At 47.6% G+C, this 21787-nt stretch overlaps 1 protein-coding gene across 1 annotated transcript; it reads left to right on the top strand.

Annotated features, from left to right (window-relative positions):
• Positions 1 to 1698: 1698 nt before the first annotated feature.
• LOC138761769 (integumentary mucin A.1-like) lies at positions 1699 to 18576 on the top strand (the record flags this gene model as incomplete). The annotated part of the gene is made up of 5 exons (XM_069934519.1): positions 1699 to 1771; positions 6760 to 6993; positions 10104 to 10889; positions 17215 to 17391; positions 18569 to 18576. Coding segments are annotated over 5 exons (1278 nt in total), but the record flags the coding sequence as incomplete, so codon positions are not given.
• Positions 18577 to 21787: the final 3211 nt, after the last annotated feature.

A 21787-nucleotide genomic window follows, 5' to 3' on the forward strand; every position in this document is an offset into this window, starting at 1 on the left:
GTTTAAAGAGGGCTCACAAAAGTAGTGAGGACCATTTCCACCCCACATGCAACATCTTGCAGCTACACCCCTTGGGGAAGAGATACAGGAGGATCAGAACCAGGCACCACCAGGCTGAAAAACAGCTTCTCTCCCCAAGGACAGTGAACATGGTGAATGACTGCTGAACAGCTAAAGCAATACTCTGATACTCCACTATTTATTAATGATATTTATTTGCCCAGTGTATCTGTACTTGCTTTTGCACTGTTTGACTCCATTAATTGGTACAATCAGATGATAACTAAACTTGAAGGGGGGAAAGTGGGACTGCTAGAAGCCAGCAGTTACACGATGGGCTGAATGGCCTTCTGCTCTATTGCGATAAGCCCATGTTATTTCTTCCACCATTATCACTGCAATGGTCACAGCTGTTAATTGGAGCTTGTTGTGTCCATTGAGTGGCAGTACTGAGGGGCCCACAGTGTTGGAGCGTGAAAGTATAGGGGGGTGCCTGTGTCCAGTGGTGTTCATCATAGAAACTGGGGCGGCACAGTTAGAGTAGCGATTGGCGTGATGCTGTTACAGCGACCAAGGTTTGAATCCTGCGCTGTCTGTAAGGAGTTGTATGTTCTCCCTGCATCTGCGTGAATTCCTCCGGGCGCTCCGGTTTCCTCCCACATTCCAAAGACGTACAGGATTGGTAGGTTCATTGGTCACATGGGCGTATTTTGGCGCTGCGGGCTCATGGACCAGAAGGGCCTGTTACCGTGCTGTATCTCTAAATTAAAGATACTATTTATTGCCATGTAATAAAACAGAAAGGCATAAACATAAGGCAGACAAAGATTCCCTGTTAGCATTGCCTGGCACCCCTTACAGTCAGAGAAACAGATTAAAAAAATGAAATCACATGCATTGGGTTTATTCTGGACTCCAGTGGGAAAGTGGGTTAAATGGTTTCAAATGCAGAGGAGGGGAGATAGTGGCAGAGTGTATGGAATCAGACAGAATGAATAACAGTCGTGGGATTACAGTATATGTCCATGCATTAGTCAAGTTTTGTGGACCAATTTTAGGGTAAAATTTAGGGGTTGACTATTGGACATGTGCTACTTTTAACTTTGGTAAGTACCTGCATATTTCGAGGCATCAGGAGGTCAGATAGGTGGGGTGATGTGATCTCCGGTAGACGGGCAGTGTGGTCCTAAGTCGAGGCATCAGGAGCTCCAGTGGGTAGGTGGCCGAGGCGAGGGTCCACGGTTGGGGCGTTGGGAGCTCCAGGGGGAGGGCGCCGAGGCAAGGGTCCACGTTCAGGGCGTTGGGAGCTCCAGGGGGCAGGCGGCCGAGGCAAGGGTCCACAGACTTGGCATCAGGAGTTCCAGGGGGCAGGCGGCTGAGGTGAGGGTCCACGAACAGGGTGTCGGGAGCTCCTGTGGGCAGGCGGCTGAGGTGAGGGTCCATGGGCGGGGTGTCGGGAGCTCCAGTGGGCAGGCGGCTGAGGTGAGGGTCCATGGGTGGGGTATCGGGAGATTCAGGGATGGGCGGCCAAGGTGAGGGTCCACTGTTGGGGTGTTGTGAACTCCAGGGGGTGGGCGGCTGAGGCGAGGGTCCATGGTTTGGGTGTCAGGAGCTCCAGTGGGCGGCTGAGGCCAAAAAATAGGTGGGTTGACTTTTACATGGTATCGACTATTACACACGTAATATTCCCGTACATTCCCGTTGAACACTGAGGCTAATTCTTTTTTGTTTATTTCAGGGTCTCTAATCCTGTTGATCCTGGGACAATTGGGTGAGTTGTTACAATCTTCATCCTCAAGTGTTCTTTGATGCCCACAGGACAGAGAGGCCTAATTGCAACTACAGTTATTTTTTTGGCTTCCTTTAAAACCCACTCAGATAACTGCATGGATGGGAGGGGATTGGAGGGGTCTGGGCCTAATGTGGGCAGGTGGGGATTGGAGGGATCTGGGCCTAATGCGGGCAGGTGGGGCTAAAGCAGGAGGCCACGTTGTTCGGCATGGACAGACACAGCTTGATTCTGCACTGCGGGACTCTGTGACTACAAATGGAATCCAGTCAATGGTTCAGGTGAAAGAAAGAAGAACCACTTCCCGAGATCCTGTGATACTCTCCACAAACAAAATTTCACTTTGAAACTTAATTTCTGTCATGCGGGAAATGCAGTTGCCCAATCAGGTCACGGAATCACGGTCTCATACACTGCCAGACTGAGACCACCCGGAGATTGGAGGAACAACGGCTCATCTTCTGTCTGGACACCCTCCAACCAGATAGCGTTGATATTGACTTCTTTGATTTCCCTTAGCCACCCTCCCCATCATCTCCATCTCCTATGTAGGTCAGGACAACATCGAGAGCCAAAGGGCCTGTACTGTAAAACACCCTTTGTTTGCTGGTCCGTGTTCCTCCCCCTGCCCATTCTTCCCTTTCCTCCAGCCTTTTAACACAGGTGCCTGCCTGCCTTTTACTCACACCTTGAGGCCCGAAACATTGGGGTAAAATATCAGTACCTCCTGTGGATGCTGCGAAGCCTGCTGAGTTCCTCAGCATTTCCTAATCTGCATATTTTTCAAACTTTATTTAAAGATAGAAAAAAACATAACATACAGTCCAATAATCATCAAAAATTGATTTTACAAAGATATATACAAAAAACAGAAAAATACTTTGTAAAAGTATTGGGAGGTGTTGTTGTAGCAGAGGGATCTGGGGGAGTGTTGTAGAGCGGAGGGATCTGGGGGAGTGTCATAGAGCAGAGGGATCTGGGGAGTGTTGAAGACCGGAGAGATCTGGGGGAGTGTTGTGGAGCAGTGGGATCTGGGGGAGTGTTATGGAGCAGAGGGATCTGGGGGAGTGTTGTACATCAGAGTGATCTGGGAGAGTGTTGTAGAGCAGAGGGATCTGGGGGAGTGTTGTAGAGCAGAGGGATCTGGGGGAGTGTCATAGATCAGAGTGATCTGGGAGAGTGTTGTAGAGCAGAGGGATCTGGGGGAGTGTTGTAGAGCAGAGGGATCTGGGGGAGTGTTATGGAGCAGAGGGATCTGGGGGAGTGTTGTACATCAGAGTGATCTGGGAGAGTGTTGTAGAGCAGAGGGATCTGGGGGAGTGTTGTAAAGCAGAGGGATCTGGGGGTGTGTCATAGATCAGAGTGATTTGGGAGAGTGTTGTAGAGCAGAGGGATCTGGGGGAGTGTTGTAGAGCAGAGGGATCTGGGGGAGAGTTGTAGAGCAGAGGGATCTGGAGGAGTGTTGTAGAGCAAAGGGATCTGGGGGAGTGTTGTAGAGCAGAAGAATCTGGGGGAGTGTTATGGAGCAGCGGGATCTGGGGGAGTGTTGTAGATCAGAGTGATCTGGGAGAGTGTTGTAGAGCAGAGGGATCTGGGGGAGTGTTGTAGAGCAGAGGGATCTGGGGGAGTGTCATAGATCAGAGTGATCTGGGAGTGTGTTGTAGAGCAGGGGGATCTGGGGGAGTGTTGTAGAGCAGAGGGATCTGGGGGAGAGTTGTAGAGCAGAGGGATCTGGGGGAGTGTTGTGGAGCAGTGAGATCTGGGGGGGAGTTGTAGAGCAGAGGGATCTGGGGGAGTGTTGTAGAGCAGAGGGATCTGGGGGAGTGTTATGGAGCAGAGGGATCTGGGGGAGTGTTGTAGATCAGAGTGATCTGGGAGAGTGTTGTAGAGCAGAGGGATCTGGGGGAGTGTCATAGATCAGAGTGATCTGGGAGTGTGTTGTAGAGCAGGGGGATCTGGGGGAGTGTTGTGGAGCAGTGAGATCTGGGGGGGAGTTGTAGAGCAGAGGGATCTGGGGGAGTGTTGTAGAGCAGAGGGATCTGGGGGAGTGTTGTGGAGCAGTGAGATCTGGGAGGGAGTTGTAGAGCAGAGGGATCTGGGGGAGTGTTGTAGAGCAGAGGGATCTGGGGGAGTGTTATGGAGCAGAGGGATCTGGGGGAGTGTTGTAGATCAGAGTGATCTGGGAGAGTGTTGTAGAGCAGAGTGATCTGGGAGAGTGTTGTAGAGCAGAGGGATCTGGGGGAGTGTTGTAGAGCAGAGGGATCTGGGGGAGAGGTAGAGCAGAGGGATCTGGGGGAGTTTTGTAGAGCAGAGGGATCTGGGGGAGTGTTGTAGAGCAGAAGAATCTGGGGGAGTGTTATGGAGCAGAGGGATCTGTGGGAGTGTTGTAGATCAGAGTGATCTGGGAGAGTGTTGTAGAGCAGAGGGATCTGGGGGAGTGTGGTAGAGCAGAGGGATCTGGGGGAGTGTCATAGATCAGAGTGATCTGGGAGAGTGTTGTAGAGCAGAGGGATCTGGGGGAGTGTTGTAGAGCAGAGGGATCTGGGGGAGAGTTGTAGAGCAGAGAGATCTGGGGGAGTGTGGTGGAGCAGGGGGATCTGGGGGAGTGTCGTAGAGCAGAGGGATCTGGGGGAGTGTTATAGAGCAGAGGGATCTGGGGGAGTGTGGTAGAACAGAGGGATCTGGGGGAGTGTGGTGGAGCAGAGGGATCTGGGGGAGTGTCGTAAAGCAGAGGGATCTGGGGGAGTGTCGTAGAGCAGAGGGATCTGGGGGAGTGTTGTGGAGCAGAGGGATCTGGAGGAGTGTTGTGGAGCAGAGGGATCTAGGAGCACAGGTGCATTGCACCTTTGAAAGTGATCTCACAGGAAAATAGATTATGGTACATTGGCTTGGAAGAGTCAAAATGTTGAGTATAGAGGTTGTGATGTCATGTTGCAGGTGTATAGGACATTGGTGAGGCCAAATCTGGAGTATTGTGTGCAGTTTTGGTTGAGCTTCAGGAAAGCTAGCAATAAAGTTGAAAGAGTTGCAAGAAGATTTAATAGGATGTTGTCAGGTCTTGAGGAACTGAGTTCCAGTGAAAGGTTAAACAGGATAGGACTTTATTCCCTGGAGTGCTGAAGAATAAGGGAAGATTAGCTAGAGGTATTTAAAATGATGATGGGTATTGTTACGAGCCCAGAGGACCCATAAACCCAGCAGCAGTAGATATTCAGCAAGACAAATGCTACTTCAACAAAAGTTGCTTTTAATTATCTTTAAACATGAAAATGAATCAAACTTTAACATCTATTATTTACTTAACTTAACCTAATGTAATCCGCTTCTAATCCTAAGCGCATGTGTATATAATGTGTGTGTAAATTCAGAAAAATTCTTTGGTTCACCGTCCAATCTCACTCTCATTCCTTCAAGTTCACTGGTTGCAGGCAATTCTTAGACTGTGCACAGAATTTAACATTTATGAATTTTCACCAGGCTTTGGTGCTCGAAAGGTAAATGGTTACCACTCAGGAACGTTCTTGTTGGTTTTTAGAGAGAGATTTGTTGTTCCAGGACATCCACAACTGATTTATTTCCATCGGTAACCTCAGTGTCTTGCTGATTAATTTGCCCTGTCAGGGTTCTCCAGATGATAACCTCTTTACCACATAGTTCCTTTTTTTTCTCTCTTATTTCAAGTGAAACATTAGACAGCCAGTCCTCTCCTCTTGCATGAACCACAAGGGCTTGGACCAGGCTGTCTTCCAAAAATTTGCCAGCTTGTCCTGTTTCAGTCCCAACAAGTTCTGCTGGTTGTAACTCTCTCTCTCTCTCTCTCTCTCTCTCTCTCTCTCTCTCTCTCTCTCTTTCACACACACACACACACACACACACACACACACACACACACACACACACACACACACACACGCGCGCGCGCACGCACACACACACACACACACACACACACACAGAGAAAGCCTGTTTTACTCTCTCTGCTTACAAAATCACATGACCCTCTTACAACAGCAGACTCTCCTTTCAGACAGCACTGGCTCCAGCCTGCTCTTTCATCTGTTGCCTTGATAAACAATAATCCTTTAGTGACATCTCTTGAGCACTCTTCAAAGCTCTTGCAAAAAGGTGTGAGAAGCCACTATGTCTCCAGTATTTCAAATAAGATCTGTTTTAAAGTGTGTGTATGTGACCGACTCTAATAAACCTTTCCCAATTTATCTCCCCAAAACATTTCACAGTATAGACAGAGTAAATGTGGGTAGGCTTTTTCCACTGAAGTTTAGGTGAGAGTTTAGGTGGGTTAAGGGTGAAAGGGGAAAAGTTTAGTGGGAGCATTTGGGGGAATTTCTTCACAGAGAAAATCGTGGGAGTTTGGAATAAACTGAAGTGGTAAATGTGGGCCCAATTTTGACATTTAAGAAAAATTTGGACAGGAACGTGGATGCAAGGGGTTTGGAGGGATATGTAACAGAAACAGATCAGTTGGAGAAGGTAGAATAATAGTTAAGGTAGAAGGACTGAATGGCCTGTTTTCTGGGCTGTAATATTCCTTGGTTCTGGGGTTTGGTCACTGTGCTATAGGAAAGATGTTGTCATGCAGAGAAGATTTACGAGGATGTTGTCTGGACTTGAGGGCCTTAGCTACAGGGAGAGGTTGAGCAGGCTGGGGCTTAATTCCTTGGAGGGCAGGATGATGAAGGTCAACCTCACAAAGGTTAGCACTAATCATGGAAGCAGCAGTACAGGCCAGAAGAACTGTTGTCTCACAGGTCCAGTGAGCCAGGTTCAATCCTGACCTTTGACACTGTCTGCGTGGAGTTTGCATGTTCTCCCCGTCACTGGGTGGGTTTCCTCTAGATGCTCAGGTTTCCATTTGCATCCATCCAAGCGATGTACAAGTTGCCCCAGTGGGAGTTCAGGAGATTTTGTCAAGATCTCTAATACCTTTTGTCCTGTTGAATGTCTCATAGCTTCCTGCAATCCGGGACCCATCGATAAATTTTGCGAAGGGAAAGAAGTCGGAATCTACGCAGATCCCTATGACATTTCCAGCTTCTATCAATGCCTCGGAAACGTGACTATCTACAGTACCTGCCAGAATGGCCTCATCTTCGACATAGAGAGCAAGTGGTGCATCAGACCGTTGACATCTCCGCCACCGCAAACCACTGCAGAAACACTGACGACTCTAGTAACCACCTCAGGTGAGCTGTGAAGAATCAAGCAACTTAACTGTGTGTATAAATCAGTGTCAAACCTTCAACCAAAGAAATTATAGCCGCTTTCAGATGGCCACAATACCCGACTGTAAAGCTGCACATTATACTCCTGTACGGCTGTCGGGTGGCCATCTGAAATGGGAAAAGCCGGCCAGGAGGTCTACTCAATCTACTCTTCTCCAGTAGGTATAATATCCTACTCGAAGTATTCCCCATTGCAGCTGAAAGCAGCTCAGGCAAAGCTGCTAGCAGCTTTCAGATGCCTAGCAACGGGCAGGTTGACTGTCAGCTGGGAACCCGCTGACAGCCACCCTCCCCGCTGGTGACAGCTACCCTCCCCACTGCCTGACAAACCCCTGGCATGGGACTATGGGGCTTATACAAGCGCACAAAATCCCACTAAATTTAAAAGGTGAGAGCTTTCGATATGTCAGGATTATCGGGGACGGCTGTCCCAGCCCCACAGTCCCCCGCCGGCCGGCCCAGCCCCGTACTTTCCCCCTTCTGCCCCAGCCCTGCAATCCAATGCCGGCTGCCCCAGCCCCTACTCCCCCGCCGTCCTCCCCAGACATGAACTCACCCCCTCTCCCCCGATATATTTTATCTTAGGATCAACTAATTTTTCATGCTCTTCTCTCTTTGGGAGGAATGTGTGTGTGTGGGTGTGTGTGGGTGTGTGTGTGTGGGTGTGTGTGTGTGTGTGTGTGTGTGTGTGTGTGTGTGTGGGTGTGTGTGTGTGGGTGTGTGTGTGGGTGTGTGTGTGGGTGTGTGTGTGTGTGTGTGGGTGTGTGTGTGTGGGTGTGTGTGGGTGTGTGTGGGTGTGTGGGTGTGTGTGTGTGGGTGTGTGTCTGGAGCAGATCCCAAACCATTGCAGTTCAGGCATGATTTTGAAAATTCAATTTCAAAATTCAGTCTTAAACATCTCATGTTGAAATGTAGACCTTTAAAAAAATTGCCTTTTAGAAGTAATTATGTAGTTGAGACACCGAGTCATCTGACTTCTGAAACTCTCGAATTCTTGTTGAGTTGATTTTAGAGAGATGTTTCTTTGTACGAATGATTTTTCCACAATTCCCCTCTCTTGCGTGGAGGTTATGGAACTTGTGATTTCCATAATGATTTCACAAACCCAGGCAAGGGTTTTAGATGAAATGACCATTATAGTAGCCACAGTAGTGCTGCTCTCTCTTAACAAAGAAAGACAGTCAAAGTGGCCATCTTTTTCGAAGCCACTTTGATCCTATGTTCCTCCCTTGACAAGGAGAACCCAATAGCATTCCTTTCTCACAGAATGTTATTGCATTTCTGACTTCAGATGAATCTAGTTCATCATATTAAAGATGCTTTCTTGAAGTGTCGTAATCACATGACATGACATTACTACTGGCTTTTTTTGAAGTTTAATTTCTTCAGAACCACTTCATTTTTCAAAAGCACGACTTATGGCAAATAGTCTCTGGCTTGTCCACGCACCAACAAGCAAATGGCTGTTTGTGTATACACGTGCATTTCTGAGCAAACATTCATTGTTCCAAATTTTCAATTCTGTGTTTTATGACTCTCCAGCTTCAGACAGACTCCAGTACATGTATTATCTGTATGTAAGTGTCTCCGTTTCCAACTCACAAGATACCTCTCTAAAATATTATATATTATAACATAAAGATTAATAAGACCAAAATTTTGAAACACCCTGTACATACTGTATATACTCGTGTAATAGTCGATCCTGCATTTAGTTGACCCCCTCCTTTTTTGGCCCAGAAATTGCATGCTTTCATATGCCCTTTTGCCATGAATCACCCACCCATATGAGCTCCTGATGCTATGACCACGAACCCTCTCCCTGCCGCCTGCCCATCCGAGCTCGCAATGGCCTGAACGCGGATCCTTGCCCTGGCTGCCCACCCATCCGAGTTCCTGATGGTCCGACTGCAGATTTACAACCCAGTCCAGGCCATCCAAGCCCCGGACACCTTGAACGAGGGAGGTACTTAACTGCAGACAAAAGTAGTGTGTGTATAAAAGTCAAACCCCCTGACAAATATGACTTGAAAAATTGGTTCAATAAACTCAACTATTACACAAATAGTTGGGAACCATTTAACCATATAACCATATAATAATTACAGTACAGAAACAGGCCATCTCGACCCCTCTAGTCCACACCAATTCAAGTAATCTCTTGTCCCACCTACCTGCTCCCTGCCCATAACCCTCCAATTCCCTCACATCCATGCACCTATGCTACTTTTTGTTAAATGACAAAATTAACCCTGTTGCCACCACCTCTTCCGGGAGGTCATTCCACTCAGCCACCCCTCTCTGAGTGAAGAAGCCTCCTCTCATGTTACTTCTAAACTTTTGCCCCTTAATCCTTAACTTTATGACCGCTCGTTTCAATCTCTCCTAGCCTCAAGGGGAAGAGCCTATTCACATCTGTCTACCCCCTCTATCAAATCCCCCCTCAACCTTCTACGCTCCAATGAATCTTTCTTTGTATTCTAGATACTGCAATCCAGGCAGCATCTTCTCTGCACCGTCTCCACCTTATTGATATCCTTCCTATAATTTGGGGACCAGAACTGAACAAAATATTCCAAATTTGGCCTCACCAATGCCTTGAATAGTCTCAACATCACCTCCCAGCTCATATATTCTATGCTTTGATTTATAAAGGCCAGCATACCAAAAGCCTTCTTCACCACATGAGCTTCCACTTTCAAAATATGACATCCCAGCTCCTATACTCTGTGGCTTGACTGATGTAGATAAATGCCTTCTTAGACCACAAGTCATAGGAGCAGAGATAGGCTATTCAGCCCATCGAGTCTGGCCTGACATTTAATCACGAGCTGATCCATTTTCCCACCCAGCCCCACTGCCCGGCCTTCTCCCTGTAACCTTTGATGCCCTGGCTAATCAAGAACCTCTGCTTTAAATCCACCCAATGACCCTGCCTCCACAACCGCCCGTGGCAAAAAATTCCACTGATTCACCGCCATTACTGTGTCGCGATTTTTAGATGAACCAGTTATTGACAATTCAGGTCTTTTGCTCTGCGATTTGCTAATATAAATTGTTTTTTCTTGCAGAGGGTTTGAAATTTTGCAAAGGGAAAATTGATGGATTCTATGAAGACCCTGAAGACATTACCAGTTACTTTGTCTGTTTAAACGGGAAGACTACCCACATCAAATGTTTAATGAATTTGGTCTTCAGCATTAAGGTTGTTGCTTGCATTTTCCCCATAGCCGTCACCACGTCAACAACATCAACTCCAAGAATGAAGGACACCACAACCCCGATGCCCACGACCCCCGAACCAACTACTACAACAACAACAACCCCGATGCCCACGACCCCCGAACCAACTACTACAACAACAACCCCAATGCCCACGACCCCCGAACCAACTACCACCACCACAACCCCAATGCCCACGACCCCCGAACCAACTACTACAACAACAACAACCCCGATGCCCACGACCCCCGAACCAACTACTACAACAACAACAACCCCAATGCCCACGACCCCCGAACCAACTACCACCACCACAACCCCAATGCCCACGACCCCCGAACCAACTACTACCACCACAACCCCGATGCCCACGACCCCCGAACCAACTACCACCACCACAACCCCGATGCCCACGACCCCCGAACCAACTACTACAACAATAACAACCCCGATGCCCACGACCCCCGAACCGACGACTACAACAACAACCCCTATGCCCACGACCACCAAAACGACTACTACAACAACAACAACCCCGATGCCCACGACCCCCGAACCGACTACGACGACACCAACAACAACCCCGATGCCCACCACATCAGCAAAGACCGAACAGGCCACATCGACCTCTGCAGGTAAAGGAATTTTTTTTTAAATGGTCATCCTTGAGCTCGTTCTCATCAAAGTGCTCTGTCTGCTTTGGCGTTCTGAAGAAATGTTCCATTTCTCACACCGAGGGTGCGCACATCATTTCTAAATGCAGTTTTTGATGTGGGGATATAGGCAGCCAATCTTCAGAGAGTGGAATAACAGGGGCGGAAACCTTTCTCCTGGTTGCTGATGTCAGAGTTGTACTATCCCACCTCCCCCCACTCTTCATGCATTGTCGTATGTGAGGAAGTCATTGGTTCATCTCGTCTCTGGCAGTTCTAAGACTCTAACAGTTATATATAACCATATAACAATTTACAGTACAGAAACAGGCCATATCGGCCCTTCTAGTCTGCATCGATTTACATGAAACTCCACTAGTTCCACCTACCTACTCCCTGCCTTAACCCTCCAACCCCCTCACATCCATGTACTCATCCAGCATCCTCTTAAATGACAGAATTGACCCTGCAGCAACCAACTCTTCCGGAAGATCATTCCACTCCGCCACCCCTCTCTGAGTGAAGAAGCTTCGCCTTATGTTACTCCTAAAGTTTTACCCCTTAACCCTTAACTTATGACCCTTTGTTCCAATCTCTCCTACCCTCAGGGGAAAGAGCCTATTCACATCTACTGTATCTATTCCCTTCATAATTTTAAATACGTCCATCAAATCCCCTCTCAACCTTCTACGCTCCAATGAATAAAGTCCCAGTCTAGTCAATCTTTCTCCGTATTCAAGATACTGCAATCCAGGCAACATTTTTGTAAACCTTCTTTGCACCCTCTCGTCCTTATTGATATCCTTCCTATGATATGGAGATCAGAATTACCCACAATACTCCAAAAACTTGGCCTCACCAATGCCTTAAACAGTCTCAACATCACCCCCCAGCTCCTATATTCTTTGCTATGATTTATAAAGGCCAGCCTATGCAGCCCAAAATATCCATGTTGACCCAATTGCCTCTCTCAGCTAGCCCTATTTGCCAGCATTAGGGGAGCACGGTTGGTGTAGCGGTCCCAGCGATCAGGACCGGGGTTTAAATCCCATGTTGTCTGTAAGGATGTGTATGTTCTCCCTGTGTCTGTGTGGGTTTTCCATGGTGGGGGGGGGGGGGGGGTTCCCAGTTTCCTCCTGTATTGTATAGAAGGGTTCATGGGGTGCAGCAGAAAACTGTTGTTCGTCATATATATTTACGATCTAGATGATAGGGTGGCAAATTGGATGAGTAAATTTGCAGATACAAAGGTTGACGGTGTTGTGGACAGTGAGAAAGATTATCAAATCTTACAGGGTGATATAGGAGAGTTAGAAGAGTGAGCTGAAAGATGGCAGATGGAATTTAATAGGATAAATGAGAGAGGCTACATTTTGGTAGGACTAAACAAAATAGGTCATACACATTAAATGGTAGACAATTGAGGAGCGCAATGGAACAAAGCGATTTAGGAGTTGTGGTACATAATTCTCTGAAAGATGAATCACATGTGGATAGGGTGGTGAAGAAGCATTTAGTATGTTTGGCTTTCATAACTGAATAGAGGAGCTGGGATGCTATGTTGAAATTGTAAAAGGCATTGGTGAGGCCGAATTTAGAATATTGTGTGCAATTTTGGGCGCCAAATTACAGGAAGGATATAAACAGAATAGAGAGAGAGAGAGCAGAGGAGGTTTATGAGAATGTTGCCAGGGATTCAGGGTTTGAGTTACAGGGAAAGGTTGAGCAGGCTGGAACTTTATTCCCTGGAGCGTAGATGGTTGAGGGGAGATTTGACAGAGGTGATATAGTTCAGTGATTTCCTCAGTGATTAGAAATTTGTCTAAATGTTTGGCCTGGAAGTCAGCCTGAAGAAAACTGAGGTCCTCCATCAGCCAGCTCCCCACCATGACTACCAGCCCCCCCACATCTCCATCGGGCACACAAAACTCAAAACGGTCAACCAGTTTACCTATCTCGGCTGCACCATTTCATCAGATGCAAGGATCGACAATGAGATAGACAACAGACTCGCCAAGGCAAATAGCGCCTTTGGAAGACTACACAAAAGAGTCTTGAAAAACAACCAACTGAAAAACCTCACAAAGATAAGCGTATACAGAGCCGTTGTCATACCCACACTCCTGTTCGGCTCCGAATCATGGGTCCTCTACCGGCACCACCTACGGCTCCTAGAACGCTTCCACCAGCGTTGTCTCCGCTCCATCCTCAACATCCATTGGAGCGCTCACACCCCTAACGTCGAGGTACTCGAGATGGCAGAGGTCGACAGCATCGAGTCCACGCTGCTGAAGATCCAGCTGCGCTGGATGGGTCACGTCTCCAGAATGGAGGACCATCGCCTTCCCAAGATCGTATTATATGGCGAGCTCTCCACTGGCCACCGTGACAGAGGTGCACCAAAGAAAAGGTACAAGGACTGCCTAAAGAAATCTCTTGGTGCCTGCCACATTGACCACCGCCAGTGGGCTGATAACGCCTCAAACCGTGCATCTTGGCGCCTCACAGTTTGGCGGGCAGCAGCCTCCTTTGAAGAAGACCGCAGAGCCCACCTCACTGACAAAAGGCAAAGGAGGAAAAACCCAACACCCAACCCCAACCAACCAATTTTCCCTTGCAACCGCTGCAATCGTGTCTGCCTGTCCCGCATCGGACTGGTCAGCCACAAACGAGCCTGCAGCTGACGTGGACTTTTTACCCCCTCCATAAATCTTCGTCCGCGAAGCCAAGCCAAAGAAAAGAAGAGAAATTTGTCTCAGCTTGGAATAAATTCGAGGATTCAGTCTCCCACCCACTTTTACTGAGCAAGTACTCCAAAGCCTCTTAAAAAAATGTAATTCTTCTCACCTCAAACTTAACTGGGAGCCCCTTGTCTGAACTCCATGAGGAATTGTGTTTCTAAGGGGAATTGGAGTCTTTGAACTGTTGAGTCTTTACATTAAACATTAAAACATTACCACACTGTACAGGCCCTTTGGCCCTCCATGTTGTGCCAAACTGTATAAAAATGCTAATCCCTCCTTACCCTATAACCTTCTCCTTTCATCCATGTGCCTGTCTAATAGTCTTTTAAAGGCCCCTAATGTTTCAAACTCCACCACCACTCCTAGCCAGGCATTCCAGGCCTCAACAACTCTATGTGTGTAAAAGAACTTCCCCTGATATCTCCCCTATGCTTCCCTCCCTTAATTTTACACATGTGTCCTCTAGTGGTTGTGTTCCCACCAGAAGGAACAGGTATTGGTTGTCCAACCTATCAATGCCTCTCATAATTTTGTAGACCTCGATCAAGTCCCTTCTCATCCTTCTACACTCCAAAGAGAAAAGTCCCAGTTTTGCCAACCTTGCCTCATAAGACATGCCCTCCAATCCACATTCACCCTCCGAGACTCTCACATTCATGAAACAATACTAATTTATTTGTATATATGAATACTTGTCCTGCATATATGTTATTTGTCTGTCTGTCTGTGTGTTACGTCTGGTTGTGTGTTTTGCTCCGAAGACTGGAGAATGCTGTTTCATCGGTTTGAACTTGTACAATCAGATGACAATAAAGTTGACTTGACTTGAACTACTTGAGGAAGGACTTAAGCCTGAAACATCCTTTATATATCATTACCTCCGATGCACATTGTAAGACCTGTTGTGTTCCTTCAGCATTTCTGTTTGTTTAAGGCCATAAGACCGTAAGACATAGGAGCAGAAATAGGGCCATTCAGCCTGTGGTGATATGTAATGACACCATTAGGTCACCAGGGGTCATTCCAGTGCCCTTGTCTATAAAGCTGTCCAGAGCTACAGTCTTGCCTTCCAGGTTTGTCCTGCAGAGAGACAAGACCTCTTAGTGTCCATATTAGTTTATTAAAGCTGTCTTATACTCACACTGCTGGTGTGGTTATTGTCAGTACACAGCCCATTGAGTCTGCCCCACCATTTAATCATAAGCTGGGCCCACTTCCTGGCCTTGTCTCCATAATCTTTGAAGCCATAGCTAATCAAGAACCTATCAATCTCTGCCTTAAATGCACCCAATGACCCAGCCTCCACAACTGATTGTGGCAACAAATTCCCCAGAGTCACCAACAACAGGCTCAAGAAATTCCTCCGTTCTAAGCCTTTCAATCCTGAAGTTGTGCCCTCTTGTACTAGAGACTAGGATCTAAACTCTCCCACCGTGGCGAAGCAACCTTTCTACATCTACTCTGTCCACGCCTTTCCACATTCAAAATATTTAAATGAGATTCCCCCTCATTCTCCTCAATTCCAATGAATACAGGCCAAGAGCCATCAAATGCTCCTCATATGATAACCCTCTCGTTCCCAGAATCATCCTTGAGAACCCTCTCTAACGTCAGCTCATCCTTTCTATAATAAGGAGCCCAAAACTGCTTGCAATACACCAAGCGAGGGCTCATCAGTAACTTTTAAAGCCTCAACATCACATCTCTGCTCTTCTAGATCTGAAAGAGTGCAGTGTGTCTAAGTTTGCTGTTGATACTACATTGAGTGGTGAAGCAAATTGTGCAGAGGATATGGAACATCTGCAGTGAGATTGAGCTTGGTTAAGGGAGTGGGCACGGATCTGGCAGATGGAGTAGAATGTTGGTAAATGTGAGGTTATCCACTTTGGAAGGAAAAAAATGGAAGATCAGATTATTATTTAAATGGCAAGTGATTGCAGCGTGCTGCCGTTGCAGAAGGACTTGGGAGAGCTTGTGCATGAATAGCAAAAGGTTGGTTTGGAGGTGCAGCAGGTTATCAAGAAAGCAAATGGAATGTTGGCCGTCATTGCTGGGGGGATGGAATTTAGGAGCAGGGAGTTTTTGCTGCAACTGTACAAGGTCCTGGTGAGGCCAAATCTGGAGAACTTCAGGCAGTTCTGGTCTCCTTACTTGAAGACAGATGTACTGGCTTTGGAGGTGGTGCAGAGGAGGTTCACCAGGTTGATTCCAGAGATGAGGGGTTGGCCTATGAGGAGAGATTGAGTTGTCTGTGACTGTACTCGCTGGAATTTAGAAGAATGAGAAGGGATCTTATAGAAACATATAAAATTATGAAAGGCACAGATAAGGGACCAAAACAGTTCTGGATATGAACTTGCTAACTCAGTTGCTGTCAGATTTCCCAACTTTTCTGAAATAGCATCCCAGACTCCCATCAGTTTTCCCGATAACCAGCTCCATTTCTCTTCCAGATCTCAGTGTCCAAGGATCCATAATTTCCCTGGTGCCCCTTACATTCAGAGAAAGAGAAGCAAAAGAGAGCTTCCTCCCACCCCCAGAGACACTGATTGACTGTGGATTCGCCTCCAGCGCTCCCTTAGCTATACAGAGTCCAGTCCAAATCATCGGCTGCCCGAGCTCCGGATCCTAACCTCCGACGTGATCAGGAATCCCTCAGCACCCTCTCTCATCCCACAGTCTCCCCCCTCCTTTCCTCAATGAATGACTTAACCCCCCCCCAGACCACATTATTCCTCCATTTGCCAACTTCTTGCCCTCTCATTTGTCCTACCAACATCCCTTTGTAAGTTCTTTGTATCCTCTTCATTGCCTGTCCTTCACCTACCCATGAGGCACTGCAAATTTTCTTACAATATATCTGCTTTCTTTATTCAGATTCATTTCATTATACACTCTTGTGCCTCGGCTCATTATTTCGCACTTTCTTCCCCCAATTCCTACTCTCATCTAACCTCCAGCTCTCTGCCCAGCGATCTATCTACATGCATTTGTATTTCTCTCTTTTGTATACGGGAATGGCATGTTTGGCATGGCGGTCAGCGCCACGCCTGTTACAGCGCCAGCAATCAGGTCCGGGGTTTGAACCCCATGCAGCCTGTAAGAAGTTTGTATGTTTTCCTCTGTGTCCGTGTGGATTATCCCCAGGGACCTCCAGTTTCCTCCCATTGTTTGAAACCCACCGGAGGGGGTTGTCGGTCAATCGGGCAGAAAGGCCCTGTTACTGTGCTGTATGTTTAAATTTTCTTGAGTTCAGTTTTTTTTGCGCACTACCGATCACCATATAACAATTACAGTACGGAAACAGGCCATCTCGGCCCCTCTAGTCTACACCGATTTAAGTGAACTCCACTAGTACCACCTACCTGCTCCCTGCCCATAACCCTCCAATCCCCTCCTATCCATGCACTCATCCAATCTTCTCTTAAATGACAAAATTGACCTTGTTGCAACCACCTCTTCCGGAAGGTCATTCCATTGTGCTGCACCCGCAGGAAAAAAGAATCTCTGGGTTAATCTGAACTTCTTGAATTGATGTTATGATTTTCTTGATGGTCCCACAGGCGTGGATCCCAACTTCTGCCAAGATAAAGAAAATGGATTTTATCCGGATCCATGGGACAGGACTAAATTTTTCCAGTGTGTTTGGAACCAAACTTTTCATTTGTCATGTCCTGAGGGACTGGTTTTCAACCCGACGATAGATGTATGTGTTTGGCCAGCTGATGTTACCACAGAAGGTGAATAAAATGAGAATAATATTAAACTGGGGTACAGGAAAACAGCTTCTTCCCCTCCACCATCAGATTCCTGAATGGACAATGAACCACAGACACCACCTCACTTTTTTCCCTCCTGCACTAATATAATATTCTTTCTTTGGAAATGTAATTGATAGGAATTTTTGCGTGAGATTGCAGGCTGAAAAGCAACACATTTCATGATACACGTTCATAAGGTTAAATTCTGAATCTGATTCTGTTAAGACAAAATGAGGACACACTTTAAACCACAGAACATTACAGCACAGTCTTCGGCCCTTCCAGTCCGGGTCAAACTATTTTTCTGCCTAGCCCCATTGACCTGCACGGGGCAGCACCGTTGGTGTAGCGGTCAGCATATTGCCTTGACAGCTTCAGCGATCAGGACCGGAGCTGTCTGTAAGGAGTTTGTGGGTTCTCCCTGTGTCTGTTTCCCCGGGGAATCCGGTTTCCTCCCACCCTTTGAAGCGCATCGGGGATGTAAGTTAATGGGGTGTAGATTGGGCTGCATGGACTCATGGGTCAAAAGGGTTGGGTACCGTGTTGTATGAAATAGGAAATACCCCTCCCATCCATGTACCTGTCCAAGTTCCACTAAATGTTAAAAGTGAGCCCACATTCACCACTTCAGCTGGCAGCTCATTCCACACTCCCACCACTCTCTGTGTGAAGAAGTTCCCCCTTAACTTTTCCCTTTCACTCTTAACCCATGTCCTCTGGTCTGTATCTCACCTTCCCTGTGCTGTAGTGTCTATGGTGGGGTTGTGGAACGAGCTGCCAGCTGAGGTGGTGAATGCGGGCTCAATTTTAACATTTAAGAGGAATTTGGACAGGTCCATGGATGGGAGGGGTATGGAGGGCCCTGGACTAGATGCAGGTCAGTGGGACGAGGCAAAAAAAAGGTTCCTCACAGACTAGAAGGGCCGAAGGGGCCTGTTTCTGTTCTGTAATGGTCTATAGATAAAGACTCACTCCAGTGGTTCTCAACCTTCCCTTCCCACTCACAGACCACCTTGAGTAATCCCTTACTAATCACAGAGCAAGTTGATGTAACTTCAGGGAACATTTACTCTTACAATTTTAAACTTACACTTAAATGTTTATTTATTCTATTGATTGATTTATTTATTTTCCTTGATGGTTTTTTTTTTGCCAGTTGCTTGAGGCTGCCAATTAATTGAATTATGGATAACAGGGGCTTTACTGTAGAGTCAAATGTTTTGACCTATATTTTGGAAGCATCACTTTCTGCGGCTTGTCCCCTTTCACCGTCTTGCTGATGTGAGGACTCTTTTGCAGCTACCTCAACGTTTTGCAGGGGGAAAGACGATGGGAACTATGCAGACCCAAGTGATCCCAGCAAGTTCTTCAAGTGCGTGGCAGGGGAAACATTCCCTATGTTCTGCCAGCCCGGTTTGATTTATGACCCAGCAGTGGACACTTGCATATGGCCGTTCACCTCACCGAAGACAACGCTGCCGCATCTGCCAACAAGCACCCAAGGTAACGGGGCGAGGGGTGCAAGTACAGCAATTGCTGAATGTCCAATCAACGATATTTAATTTAGACCAGTGGTTCTCAACCTTTTTTTTCCACTCACATCCCCACTTTAACTAATCCCTGTGCTATAGGGCGTTGGCGAGTGATGGCCGGTACATAAGAGGTGACACCTCAGTGGCTGTGGATTCTCCCCCTTGGTGCCAACCCTGGAAGGCAGTGAAGTCAATGTTCATGCCATCTGGCTGGAGGGGGCCCAGATGGAGAATAAGGTGTTGTTTCCCCCCATTCTGTGGTATGTGGGTGGGAAGGGAAGATTGAGAACCACTGCTCTAGTTCCAATTGTTCCTGGAACAATTTTGCTTGTGAAAAATTGCCACTGGCCCATTTCATTTGGGATTCTGAAACCGTGCACATAACGGGTCAATTAGGGATGATTAAAACTGGTTTTCAAACTTTTTCTTTCCTCTCACATCTTACCTGAAATAATCCCTATGCCAGAGGTGCCCTGTGATTAGTAAGGGATTGCTTCAGGTGGCATGTGAGTGGGAAAAAATAGGGTTGAAAACCCCTGTCTTAATCATGCCTAAATTAAATCACCGAATTCTGCAGAGACCGTGGTTAAAGACACAAAATGCTGGAGAAGGTCAGCAGGTCAAACTGTGTCCTTTATGGAACAAACACAAAGAGACAGAAATGACATTTTGGGCTTGAGGCCTTCATCAAAGTATTATAAAATGCCGGCAGGCATCTGAACACGGGGGCGGGGGATGGGGGGGTGGGAGAGGGGGGGGTGGCAAAGGCAGGAAGTGATAGGTGGAGAAAGGAGGGAGGGGGAGGGGGATGGGTGGGTGGAAGAACTGGATAGATAGGAAAGGAGGAGGGGAATGAAAAGGTGAGCAGGTTTAGTGGAAGGCAGCAACGTCGGCACCAGAATGAATGTTTGGGAGGGGCATTAACATGATGGGGCGGGGCACAGTGAAAGCCACATAAACACGCTCAGCGGGTGGGGAGGAGGATTGCTGTACCATCATCCACCCCTCTCTGATGTAGGTGACAAGACCACTTCTTTCATGGCGTCAAGCGTCATTAGCTGCAAATTATGCTTGACACTCGCGGCCTGGGGCAGGGGGGAGAGTCGCGGGCGTGCGCCAAGCTAGACGCTAGTGACACCGGAGGGGGTGGGGGGGCAGGTCTGATGGCGAATGATGGCCGCAGCCGTATGAGGTAGCACCTCAGAGGCTGTGGATTCTCCCCCTTGCCGCCGACTCTGGAAGGCAGTGAAGTCAATGTTCATGCCATCTGGCTGGAGGGGGCCCAGATGGAGAATAAGGTGTTGTTCCTCCAATCTGCGGTGGTCAGGTTGGGACTATACACAAGGACATGGACAGACATGTGAGTGCGGGAGTGTGACCCAGAATTGGCCACTGGGAGGTCACTGTGGTTGCGAACAGAGAGGAGGTGATGAGCGAAGTGATCTCCCAGTTTGTGACCGATCTATCCCATGTAGAGAATGTAGAGAAGGGAGCACTGGATGCAGTAAATCAGTCCTCTGGATGTACAGGTGAAGTGTTGCTTGACGAGAAAGGCCTATTTGGGGCCCCGGACCACGGTGAGGAAGGAGGTGTGGGCCCAAGTGTTGCACCTCCTGCGGGCACAGGGGAAAGTGCCGGGGGTGCGATGAGTAGGGAGGGATGAATGAATGAGGGAATCGTGAAAGGAGCGGTCCCTGCGGAAGGACGAGAGGGGAGGAGAGGGGAAGGTGTGACTGGTGGTGGGATCCTGTAGCGAGCTGGAAATCCCGGAAGATGATGTGCTGGATGTGAAGGCGGGAGGGGTGGTCGGTGGGGATGAGGGGGATTCTATGTTTGTTGTGTCTGGGACAGAAGGGTCCAGGGCAGATGAGTGGGAAATGGAGGAGATGCGGGTGAGTACTGAGTCGATAGAGGTGGAGGTGAAGCCCTGTACCTAATCATATCCAATTAACTCATGATGTGTACGGTTTCAGAACTCCAAAGGAAATGGACCAGTGACAATTTTTCTCAAGCAAAATATTTCAGTAACAATTTGGGTCTGGAGCAGTGATTCTCAACCTTCCCTTCCCACTCACATCCCACCTTGAGCAATCTCTTACTAATCACTGAGTACCGACGGCACAGGGATTACTTAAAGTGGGATGTGAGTGGAAAGATACAGGTTGAGAACCAGTGACTTAGACATACAGCGCAGTAACAGTTCCTTTAGCCCAATATGTTCTTGAACAGTAGGAGGAAGCCGGAGCACCTGGGAAAAATCCACTCAGACACAGAGAGTACATGCAAACTGCTTACAGAAAGAAGCAGATTCGAGGTCTGGTCACTGGCGCTGTAACAGCGTTGCGCAAACCGTGCTGCCCAAATACCAATAACAATTTTGGAAATGAGCAGCAGCAGGTACAACACATTGCTTCATCTCCTCCTGCAATGTTCAGTTGGCGTGGGCGATGAGCGCAATGGCTTTACAGTACCAGCAATCAGTTCCAGGGTTCGAATCCTGCACTTTTGGTACATTCTCCCCGAGTCTGCGTGGGTTTTCGCCAGGGCCTCTGGCTTCTTCTCACCATTCAAAATGTACTGGGGGTTGTAGGTTAATTGGGTGGGCCTGTTACTGTGGTATTTGTCTAAAAAAACTATTTATTTAATAGATAATTATGTTGATACTCCTCTTCGGCACCTTTGAACTTTAAGATCAGCCATGATCTCGTTGAATGGCGGAGCAGGCTCGAAGGGTCGAATGACCTACTCCTGCTCCTATCTTCTACGTTTCTATGTTTCCGCAAATTGATGCTTGCATGAAGACACTCTCTTCGTGGCTGTGAAATGTGAAACCTGCTGATGCT

This window comes from Narcine bancroftii, chromosome 1 (genome assembly GCF_036971445.1).
Source record: "Narcine bancroftii isolate sNarBan1 chromosome 1, sNarBan1.hap1, whole genome shotgun sequence".
Lineage (NCBI taxonomy): Eukaryota > Metazoa > Chordata > Chondrichthyes > Torpediniformes > Narcinidae > Narcine > Narcine bancroftii.